The sequence below is a fragment of the Carcharhinus amblyrhynchos genome, chromosome 27, assembly GCF_965287045.1.
Source record: "Carcharhinus amblyrhynchos chromosome 27, sCarAmb.v2.hapA, whole genome shotgun sequence".
Classification (NCBI taxonomy): domain Eukaryota; kingdom Metazoa; phylum Chordata; class Chondrichthyes; order Carcharhiniformes; family Carcharhinidae; genus Carcharhinus; species Carcharhinus amblyrhynchos.
In genome coordinates, this window is record NC_137350.1 from 9,685,396 (window position 1) to 9,697,654 (window position 12,259).

Sequence of the window (12,259 nt, forward strand, 5' to 3'; positions counted from 1 at the left end):
ATTGAGGTTAGAAATGTTTTAATTTCTTCTAACTATTGGTGTAACGCTGACAGAACCATCGGAAGTTGACGATTTAAATCGCTTTGGCTGGTTCCGAACTCAACGTAATTGTTGAGGGAAAGTTAGCATTTCTGGACAATTGCTGGGTAAACTCTTTGGAATTTCCCAGTGTATCTTTGGGATATTCCCCCAAATCCAACACTGGGGAAGCAGGAAGTTAGAGGTTAATCAAGAGCACCTTTCTCATTTTGGATAGGGTGCCTTTTTTTTAATGTTAATTAAAATGCCTTTTGTTAATGGCACCTGCCTCGTAAATGTTGATCTTGAGCTGGCCTGATGCTAACCAATTGCCCTGTACGGCAGGAAACAGCTTTGAACATGCCAGAGTCTGGGCATTTAAAGACATTCCCTTCAAACCATTCAGTGCTGCAGCAATGTTACGATAAATGGCTTCATGTGCTGACCTGCCTGCTGAGGCTTTCGATGGGTTATTAAACGTGAAGTCAGTGTCATTTAATTTATTCTTGGATGTTGGCACTGTGAAATTTTTTTTATTCATTCATGGGACATGGGCATCGCTGGCTGGCCAGCATTTATTGCCCATCCCTCATTGCCCGAGGACAGTTGAGAGTCAACATCATTCTTTTGGTTCTGGAGTCACATGTAGGCCAGACAGGGTAAGGATGGCAGATTTCCTTCCCTCAATTGGTAATGGTTTCATGGTCATCAGTAGATTCTTAATTCCAGGTATTAATGATGCTGGTATACCTGAAAGCCCTTCCGTGAGTATCTGAGAGAATAAAGAGAGTCTTCTTGGGCTGCCCTTGTATCTTCCACACACTGGTACAGGGCGGCATGGTCGCAAAATGGTTAGTGCTGCTGTCTCACAGCGCTAGGGACCCAGGTTCCATTCCCGGCTTGGGTCACTGTCAGTGTGGAAAGTGCATGTTCTCCCCATGTCTGCATGGATTTTTTTTCTGGGTACTCCGGTTTCCTCCCACAGTCCGAAAGACGTGCTGGTTAGTTGCATTAGCCATGCTAAATTCTCCCTCAACAGTGGCTGGAGTGTGGTGACTCGGGGATTTTCGCAGTAACTTCACTGCAGTGTTAATGTAAGCCTACTTGTGACACTAATAAATATTAAGTATTGCCCTCAGAGTGCAGAATGTTTTGCAGTCTTTGGACTGTGCAAGCTACACCCGAATCAGAGATGGGGCAGGTTAAACTGTACAGATTATTGGGAATAAGTGGGCTTGATCAGTTTATTTAATGAGATCATGGCATTAAAACCTGGACCTGTTGCTGAGAAGGCGATATTTGTTCTGTCGGTCACACAGGCTTTTGACATTCAGGGAGCTCTGCGATGTGAATGAAACTATGTACTCAGCTTGTGGTTTGTATTTTGAAATGTTTGCTGATCACTTGTACTGCTGCCTGTCCCTGATGGCAGTGACTCTCCTGGAACGGGGCCAGCGTTGTTAGTTACAGCCCAGCTCCAGTGTTTATAAATATATGGAGCAGACCATACAGCCAATACATTTCCAGCAAAAGAGGAGGGATGGTGTAAATGGGTCACCGGCTGAGCGAGCGAGCTTCTGAGAGCCGCGTGTGTGTGTGATAAAGCCAGCGGGGGAGAGCTCAGGGGAGAGAGGTGAAATTGAGGAAGGAGGATTCGAAAAAATGAGTTACGTTTCCAGCCTCCACATCCGACTGCAGAAACCCTCCAAGCAAGCGGCCAGCAGACAGGAGACAGCCGGCAAGTCTGTATCGCCAGCACAGCTTGGGAATGGAACTCCGAGATCCAACAGTGGACGTATCCGCGCAGGTTAGAGTCTGTAGTTTATGGATCTTAATGCACTAACTGAGATGTCTGAAGGTATTATATACACAATGTATCTACACAGCAAAAAGTTAAGAAACTTTAATTATCTACTTTGTGTTTAATGTGACCAACCTTCAGAGCTACAGAACCCATTTTCGAAAGAATCGAAGTAAAACAACACAGTAAATTTAATACCAACAATTTACATTTTCAAATCATTAGAATTAAGGAACTTGGAATTAAAAGGAGCAGGCTGCCTCATATATATATATATAGTGTGTGTGTGTGTGTTCAGCCATCTGTTTTGTAAAGTCAGACGGTTCATTATTGGTCTGCACTCAGTTTATTCTAACTAGAAGTTATTGTGGATATTAGGGGCCACAGTATTTTTGTATCTCCTTTCTTAAATTTTCATCAGCCTTCTGTGCTACAATTTTTCATAAATGTGGAGTTTTTTTGTATTTAATTCTAATATTTTTTGGAATGAATACAGAAAATGCTGCAGGTGGACCCACTATCTGAAAAAAAATCTGCTTTAGAATTGATGTCCAGGCATGTTGCTGTTTTTTAAATGAGGCAACAGCTCTTTGTACCAATAAAGCACCATTTATCATTTTAAAAAAAGCCACAAAAAAAATTAAAGGCCACAAGAAACATTTCTGTTCTCGTGATCAGGCCATACATGGAGATCTTTTTCGGACTGCTGCCCCAGGTCAGATTCCCGACTTGAGTCACTGTCTGTGTGGAGTCTGCACGTTCTCCCTGTGTTTGTGTGGGTTTCCTCCGGATGCTCTGGTTTCCTCCCACAGTCTGAAAGACGTGCTTGTTAGGTGCACTGGCTATGCTAAATTCTCCATCAGTGTACCTGAACAGGCGCTGGAGTGTGGCGACTAGGCGATTTTCACAGTGACTTCTTTGCGGTGTTAATGTAAGCCTACTTGTGGCACTAAAAAATAAACTTTAAACTAAACTGTCTGCTCTCCTTTTGTGTTTCCACAATTTTCTTTGAAATTTTCTTTCAAATTTCCAACATTTTCTAAAGGTTTATTTCCCAAGCTTGTTGGATTCTGCATTGTGTGAAATGAAGCATTTGTGTAATGCTTTTTAAAAGCTGACTTCAGAATTGCTGTGTTGTGCTGAAGGGAAGATTTGTCACGGTCTGTTAATACTCATCAATGATCTGGACAATGGGTATACACTTATTATAACACAAAACCCAGGATTGTAGTGAATCGGGAAGAGAATAGTTACCGACTTAGGGCTGACAACATGAGCAGATGTGCAGTAGGTGCGATTTAGTTCAGACGAATGTGAAGAGATGCATTTCTTTGGCAAATTGAGATGCAAAATGAAGTAAATGGTATCATTTTAGGTGTAGGAACAGGAAGACCTGGGGATGTACGCACACCAGTCTTGAGGATGTGGGCTTCATTCTTTCTGCCCCTATACCCACCTGAAGTTATACTATTTACTTCATTCTGGGGGGAATTTCCACAGAAGTAGGAGTGTGACATGCGGGTTAATTGAATTAGGTTGGATATGAAATTTAGGATTCCTGACGTGAGTTCAAATGTGTGTTTATGGAATGTGGCATGGTCCGAGACAGGTTTGTACTGGTAATACACTTTGATTCCGGGAATACACCTTAATGTCAAAATGTTGAAAAAATGTAGTCCTACCTTCGAGACAAAGGCAGCGACACATGAGAACTTTGTCACACCTGGTTCGCCTTTTGTTTAAAGATGGTACTGAACCCATTGACTTTGTGTCTATGGACAGCATCTTTCCTCGTTGAACTCGAAGGCGCAATGATGGTGGTGGGGGGAATGTGAAAAAGAGAATAGCAACGCGCATGGAGGCTCAGGCTGCCAAGGGTGAGTGGGGGTGCAGAACGGGGTTGAGGGGCTTGGAAGAATGGAAGAGGGATCCAAGGGAGGGCAGAGGGTAGGGTGGAGGGCCCAGAAGCTTGAAGTAGGAAGGGCCTGAAGCCTTGGGTTTGGTGGGGACAATCAGTTAGTGTAAGATAATGAGGGCCAGAGGGCAGTGTCAGTACTTTTCACATGTGAGTTCATCTCAAGGTGTTGGCTGGCAGAGTTCTGATGTGGAGATGCCAGCGTTGGACTCTTGTAAACCCAGTAAGAAGTCTGACAACACCAGGTTTAAGTCCAACTGATTTATTTGACTATCGAATAAATCGGTTGGCCTTAAACCTGGTGTTGTCTGACTTCTTACTGGCAGAGTCCCTACAGAGCTTCGAATTCATCGAAGTTTAAATTCAGGCAAAGAAAATTCCCATGTCAACTTTGTGCTCTCGATAAGTCTTGTGTTAATGACAGAACCAGGGGTCACAGTCTGAGGATTCGGGGTAGACCATTTAGGACAGAGATGAGAAGACATTTCTTTATCCAAAGAGTGGTGAGCCTGTGGAACTCATTTCCACAGGAACTAATTGATGCCAAAAACATTGAATGTATTCAAGGGACGGCTGGATTTAGCACTTGGATCGAACGGGATCAGAAGTTACTGGGAGAAACAGGCTTAGGCTATTGAGTTGGGCAATCAGTATGATCGTGATGAATGGTGAAGCAGACTTGAAGGAGCAAATGCCTTTGATACAGAGCCTCCCTGTTTGACCAGGAGATTTTTTATGATGCACCTTTACCTGTTGCATCGTCAGCTGACAGTGGGTTTCACCACCAGGAAACATCCCCTGATACAGAATCACACGTATTTCCCATGTACACTGCCCTCACTTTTGATTTCCACCCTAATCACATGAGAGGGGGAAGAAGTAAAGGAATGAAATGGTGCACATTTCCAGTTCCACCATTGGGAATGAGGTGCCACCAAAAATATTCCATTCATTGAGTAAAAAAATCGAGGAGCTTTTGCTAAACACTTGTACAAAGACGGGTTCAGCCTTGGGTGGAGTGTTTTGGTCAATTTTGGGAACAATTTTTTGACAGGGGTGTCAGGACATGAAGCTGCACTGGAGAGTTACCAGAATGCCATCGGGGTGAAGACATTTTGGTTATAACTCTGTCTGAGAAGCTGGAGTTCCTCTCCTGAGAGCAGAGAAGATTAAAGGGAGTTTTCACCTAAGGCAAACTATTACATTACATGTGATGATATACCTATTAATATAAGAAACTTATATAGCACCTTCATGACACAAGAATGTTGCAACGCGTATAGAGCCAATTAAGAACTCTTTGAAGTATAGTCACAGTCATGACGTAAGAAACACGGTGCGCAATTTGTGCACAGCAAGCTCCCATAAGCAACAATTTGACAATGAACAGAAGTTGCTTTGTGATGTTGGTTGAGGGATGAATATTGGCTGGGCCACTGGAGATAGCTGCCCTGCTCCTCTTCACAATAGTCTGCTGGGATCTTCTTCATTCACCAGAGAGGGTAGACAGCCAAACATACATAATGAGGCTTGCTGAGAGCCTGGAAATTCATTATTTTTGTTGAAACACCTGAACCGCCAGGGAAAACATTGCTTGATTGATAGCTCAGACATTCTCATCTCTGCTGTTAATTTCACAGTGTTTATTTACAGAGTTAAATGGTTTCAAGGGCTTGTGATTTCAGTTATTGAGACTTTAAAGGGGCTGAGCGAGTGACACATTTATTTGCTGTTGTGAAATAATTTTTTTAAAACACAGTGGAAAGTAATGAATCACACTTCTTAAAGCTTTTTTTTCATACATGTCACTTGTTGGTTCAACAGCGAATAGTGAATGGGTCAAGGGATATGGAAGTGCAATAGCTTGGCATGGGGGAAGAAGAGGTCATGAGGGTGGATTGACGGCCTTCTTTTGGGTGGCATGTGGAGCCATGGGGAGTGGGTGGCGGGGGAGCTTCGCTTGACAAGGAGCGGGATACATGAGGAGGACCTTTTGAACTTGCCTGTTAAAAGACCCCCTCGTGCCATCTGGAGCTGTGAACCACAACTCTTCAAAACCTGACCTGACTCTGTGGAAATTGCAGAGAACTTGGGACATGCCGATTTCCGTACTGGCCAACTAACCTGCACCCTTTAAAAGCGCTCCCAAAAAGCAGACAGCCTGTAATGGGATCTGGAATTCTGGAGCAGGGACCCATCCATCATTTTTAATGGACTTCTGAGTCATTCCAAACCGGCAGAAATCTATCCGGGTTTCCAATATTTATGCAAGTTCTTGTTTGTGAATATTTGGACTCTTTGTTCCAATCAGGATTACATTTCAAATGCAAGTCATTGGTTGGGAACTGCTTTGGGATGTTTGGGAGGTTATAACACGTTCTAGAAAGAACCACATTTCTTCTCCTCTTTCTTTTATTGCTTGACCTGCAAGAAAAGAATTGAGAGGAGAATGATTACCCTTTTTATTGTCACTAAGTTGGTGAGCTTTGAACTTTCAGCTTTGGGACTGATACTGATAGCCTTTGTTGGGTTAAAGTAGCAAGGAATTTGGGACAAAGATGAATAAATGGACTTGAGTTACATATTAGCCATAAAAAAGACAACTTGTTTTTCTAGTGTTCTTATATAATGGAACAAAACCTCTCGAGGTGTTTTATGGGCGCATTATGGAGTAAAATTGGGCACTAAACCATGCTGGATATTAGGGCAGGTAGCCAAAAATCTGGTCAAAGTGGTAAGTTTATCAGGAGCATCTTAAAGAAAGAAGGAGTGATAGAGAGACCGAGAAGTTTAGGAAGGGAATTCCAGAGCTCAGAGCCCAGGCTGCTGAGAGCTGAGAGCCATCACTGATGGAGCAATGAATTTCAAGGGTGCCCATGAGGCCAAAATCGGATGAGTGTTGTTGTCTCGGAGAGTTTGCATTGGAATTCTCTGGCGTTCATGCTGGCGGGATTCTCCGATCATGCCGGCAGTGCACCCCCTGCCATGGGTTTCCCAACCTTTAGTGGGTCTTCAATGGGAATTACCGTTGATGGTGGTGGGACCAGGTGATCCTGCCACCAGTGAACGGCACACCATCTCCTGCCACAGAGAGAAACACGGGAGGCCAGAGAATCTCGCCCTCGGTCTCCAGAGTAGATTAGAGATTGAAAGGGGTGAGGCCACTAAGGGACTAACAACATGGATGAGAATTATAAATTGGAGGTGTTGGATGATAGGGAGCCAATATAGTCAGCAGGCACAAGGCGATGTGTGAAAAACACTTGCCATGTGTAGGAACACGGGTAGCAAAACTTTGGCTAATCTTAAGTTTATGGAGGGAGAATTTGGAAGGACAGACAGGTGCACATTGGCATGGTCAAGGCCAGAGGTAATGAAGACAAGAGTAAGCGTTTCAGCAGATTTTGAGCTGAGGACCATGTATTGAACTATAGAATCCCTTAAGTGCAGAAGGAGGCCATTTGGCCCATTGCATCTGCACCGACTCTCCAAAGAGGGGCTCACCCCTCGCCCTATCTCCAGAACAGAGTTGTGTGTTATTAGAGGTGAAATCAGTCCCGAGTGATGATGTGGTTGGAAACTCAATTAAGTGAAATATGACACCAAATAATTTGGTATCCTCATTGCCACAGAGAGGGATGGAGTGAATGGTTGGGGATACAGTTGGTTTCAGATTTGTGGGAAGTGTACACTGGTGTACCCCAGGGTCAATATGGGTACCGCCATGTTTTTTGATATGTATCAAAATAATTTTGTGTTCAGGGTATAATTTCAGAGGACATGAAAGTTGTAAATGTATTTGATTTGATTTATTATTGTCACATGTATTTGCACGCAGTGAAAAGTATTATTTCTTGCATGCTATACAGACAAAGCATACCGTTCATAGAGAAGGAAACAAGAGAGTGCAGAATGTAGTGTTACAGTCATAGCTAGGGTGTAGAGAAAGAACAATTTAATGCAAGGTAGGTCCATTCAGAAGTCTGATAGGGAAAAAGCTGTTCTTCAGTCGGTTGGTACATATCCTCAGAGTTTTATATCTTTTTCATAGATAAGTCATAGAATCCCTACAGTGTAGAATGAGGCCATTTGGCCCATAAAATCTGAACCAACCATAATCTTAGCCAGCCCCTATGTTTCTTTTTCCCCGATGGAAGTAGGTAAGAGGGTATGTCTGAGGTGCATGGGGTCCTTGATTACGCTGGCTGCTTTTCCAAGGCAGAAGGAAGTGTGGACAACGTCAGTGGGTTGGAAGCTGGTTTGAGTGATGGACTGGGCTTTGTTCATGACCCTTTGTAGTTTCTTGTGGTCTTGGAGTGAGCAGGAGTCGTACCAAGCTGTAGTGCAACCAGAAAGAATGCTTTCTATGGTGCATCTGTAAAAGTTGTTGAATCATAGCAGATATGCTAAATTTCCTTAGTCTTCTGAAAAAGCAGAGGTGTTGGTGGGCTTTCTTAACTATAGTGTCAGCATAGGGCGAACAGAAGATTGTTGGTGATCTCGACGTTTAAAAACTTGGAGCTCTCGACTCTTTCTACTTCATCCCTGTTGATGTAGACAGGGGTACATTCTCCTTTATGCTTCCTGGAATCAATGACTATCTCCTTCCTTTTGTTGACATTGAGGGAGAGATTGTTGTTGTTGCACCAGTTCATCTGATTCTGTATCTCTTTTTCCTGTATTCAAAGAATCCATAGAATCCCTACAGTGCAGAAGGAGGCCATTCGGCCCATTGAGTCTGTACTGACCACAATCCCACCCAGGTCCTAACCCTGTTATCCCACATATTTCTTCCGCTAATCCCCTGACATTAGGGTCAATTTAGCATGGCCAATCAACCTAACTCGCACACCTTTGGACTGGGAGGAAACTGAAGCACCCGGAGGAAACCCATGCAGACACAGGGAGAATGTACAAACTACACACGGACAGTGACGCAAGTCCTTAGTGCTGTGAGGCAGCAGTGCTAAAGTGCTATACATGATGATTGGGTATATTTGCTCTGAGGTTCCCAACTAGCGAGCTTGTGTGACTTCTCATGATGCCCTCACCATTCACAGGGACATATCAGTGCCAGAGTTTAAGTAAATCCTCCCTTCCCCAGGGTAAATTTACAGAGATTGCCGCTAGCCCAGTCCTGTACAGTCACAGGGATGGGTTGAGGCCTGGAAAGGAAGGCCGTTATTTCCCATTTTGACTTTTTGAGGTGATCGCTTGGAGAAGGAAACATCAAAGACTCAGGAAACCGGTGCACAAAAACAAAAGGAAACTAAAAGCTGAGTTGTTGCAACCAGTTACCGTTAGAGTTCCTGATTCTGACAACTCTGAGTCTGTTTTCTAGCTGTAAAACTCGCTGCAAACACTTTTGAAAAAAAGTGTTTTGAGCAACTCTTTTTTTTACCCATTTACCAAACATCTGAGGACAATGTGGTTTTTGCAACAGTTCAGTGCATCTTCTGCTCAATGATATTGCGACTGTAAATGTGACTCTGTAACAAACCGAAGCTACAATTTCAGACTGAGTGGTTATGACCAAAGAGGAGTTGAAAAGCATCAGAGGCTGCTGAACAGTCATTGCAATTTAAAACATGCAGTTAATTAAGAGGGCAATCTTCACATTTTAAATCAAAATCAACTTTGAGTTTTGATGTTTCTGGAACGTATATTTGAATTGGATGTACAATTTTGATCATTTTCAGAATCCTTTAACTCTAGGTGACTTTGTTGACTGAAGTTTGCATGTTCTCCCCATGTCTGCATGGGTCTCCTACAGATAATCCAGTTTCCTCCCACAGTCCAAACTGTGTGGGTTAGGTGGATTGGCTGTGCAAAGTTGCCATCTAATGCAATTGAGCATTTGTCAGATTCACTTAAGAGTCATCAGTGCAGAAGGAGGACATTCGGCCCATTGATTTTGCACAATCCCACCCAGGCCCTATCCCTCTAACCTCACATATTTATCTTGCTACTCCTCCTGGTACCAAGGGGCAATTTATCATGGCCAATCAACCTAACCTGCACACCTTTGGACTGTGGGAGGAAACCAGGGTGCCTGGAGGAAACCCACACAGACACAGGGAGAACATGCAAACTCTGCACACAGTGACCCAAGCCAGGGATCGAAACTGGGTCCCTGGAGCAAATTAGTTGCTTACAACTTGCTCCCTAATACATAATAGAAACAAAAGTGCTTGAAGCAAATCTCAGCATCTGCAGAGGGAAAAGACAGTTTGAGCATTGTGTGTGGATCCTTTACTCTGGTCAGTGACCAAGCTGCAACAGATCTGAACAGGGCAGCTGACATTTTTCTATCTTCTGTTAAGATACATCATACTCTCAGCCTACACTGAAACTATTGGCACAGTGGTTAGCACTGCTGCCTGTCAGCGCCAGGGACATAAGAACATAAGAACATAAGAAATAGGAGCAGGAGTAGGCCATCCAGCCCTTCGAGCCTGCCCCGCCATTCAATAAGATCATGGCTGATCTGTCGTGTCTCAGTTCCACATTCCCGCCCTCTCCCCATAACCCCTAATCCCCTCGCTTATCAAAAACCCATCAACCCGTGTCTTAAAAATATTTAGCGAGGCAGCCTCCACCACTTCAACGGGCAGAGAATTCCAGAGAGTCACCACCCTTTGAGTGAAGAAGTTCCTCCTCAACTCCGTTCTAAACCGCCTCCCCTTTATCTTGAGGCTGTGCCCCCTAGTCCTACTGTCCTTTCTGAGCGGGAAGAGTCTCTCCACCTCTATCCTATCCATCCCATTCATCATCTTATACGTCTCAATGAGATCTCCCCTCATTCTTCTAAACTCTAACGAGTACAAGCCTAGTTTATTCAGCCTCTCCTCATAGCTCAAATTCAGTCCAATTGTGGTCGTCCTCCTCCTCCTCCTCCTCCTCCTCCCGCCCCCCCCAGGGACAAACCAGCTGACACGACATTGCATCCCATCTGGGACTCGATCAGACAAGATCCAAGCTGACAGGATGAGGCATTTCATCCCCTCCCAGACTCAATCCAACACTTCATCTTATCTCAGCCTCCTGGCTGGCTTTGCAAACTTTGAATGTTATGATTCCGTTTTGGGGTTACTTCACCAACAGCCTCTGCTCGATGGTAGCATTCTTGCCCCTGAATCAGAGGTTGCCGCAGACACTGGGGCCCGTAATCCAGGATGATCCTTCTGTGGTGGAGCGCTGGCATTGCTGGAGATCTCACAACACCAGGTTAAAGTCCGACAGGTTTATTTGGTAGCAAAAGCCACAAGCTTTTGGAGCGCTGCTCCTTCATCAGGCGAGTAGGAGTTCTGTTCACAAATAGGGCACATAAAGACACAAACTCGATTTACAAAATAATGGTTGGAATGCGAGTCTTTTACAGGTAATCAAGTCTTAAAGGTACAGACAATATGAGTGGAGAGAGGGTTAAGCCATAGGTTAAAGAGATGTATATTGTCTCCAGACAGTGAGATTTTGCAAGCCCAGGCAAATCGTGGAGATTACAGATAGTGTAACCTGAGCTTACCCCAGTCCAATGCTGGCATCTCCACATCATTGTTGGAGATACAATATTTTAGCTGAGGTGTTAAACTGAGGCTTTGTCCAGCTGCTCGAGGTAGGAGCGAGCAATCCTGTGGTTCACCTGCAGAGCATTTCTGGTGCGAAAAGCAAAATACTGTGCAGACGCTGGAAATCTCAGATAAAAGTAAAATACTCAGCTGGTCAGGCGCTAACTGTGGGGAGAGAGAGAGAGAGAGAGAGAGAGAGAGAAACAAGAGTTAACACACTGGATTTCAATGGAGCCAGGAAGGTTCTGTGAACATTTGAAAAGCCTGGGACCCTATTCACAAATTCCTGGCCCTATTCCTGGTGCCCCAGTTTTTGGCAACACGGAATGAGACTGGACTGTTTTTCGAGCTTGACCAGGCCACCTCTATTGTAGGTATAGATAGCTCTGGACAGTTTTTGTGAAGTCGGGCCAGCTTTTCAATGCATCGTAGATCCTGGCTCCTCAGAGGAGTTCTGAACCATCATCTGGATCAGGGAACCTTTTGAATCTCAAGTTCAAATGGTCTTACCTATGCCTCCAAACCAATGTATGGCCCTACATTGCCTGTTTACCCAGTATACACTCTGTACAAAACCAATGCCATGAGTGAAAAATTCTTTCATAACACCCTGACAAAAAAATCTCTTTTTGCTACATGACTAGAAAAGTGTCAATCAACCAGATCTTTACAGTATCAATAGCAAACGCTACGTTCAATTAACACCGCTTCCTTACATAAATAAACATTGAGAAATTGAGAACTAGACCTAAGAGAGAAAACGGTCAAGCAGTATTTTCCTTTGGGTGCAGCTGTTTCAACAGACTAATGGATGTGTGGGCTCTCAGCCAAATCTCTCTATGCACTCTTTGTTAAGGGCATTGGGAGTGTATGGGGAGGTGAGGAGTGGTGGGAGCTGGAAGGTGTAAAAGTGAAACCTCACTTCCAAATTTGCTGATTTCACGCTGTTGTTTTGAT

At 44.1% G+C, this 12,259-nt stretch overlaps 1 protein-coding gene across 1 annotated transcript in view; it reads left to right on the top strand.

The window, feature by feature from the left end:
• Positions 1-1,423: 1,423 nt before the first annotated feature.
• LOC145359161 (myosin light chain kinase, smooth muscle-like) overlaps positions 1,424-12,259 on the top strand; it is a 77,826-nt gene continuing 66,990 nt past the window's right edge. The window contains exon 1 of the mRNA XM_080213590.1: positions 1,424-1,825. Within this exon, the coding sequence (XP_080069716.1) occupies positions 1,681-1,825 (145 nt within the window). The 5' untranslated portion in view covers positions 1,424-1,680. The remainder of the gene's footprint in view (positions 1,826-12,259) is intronic.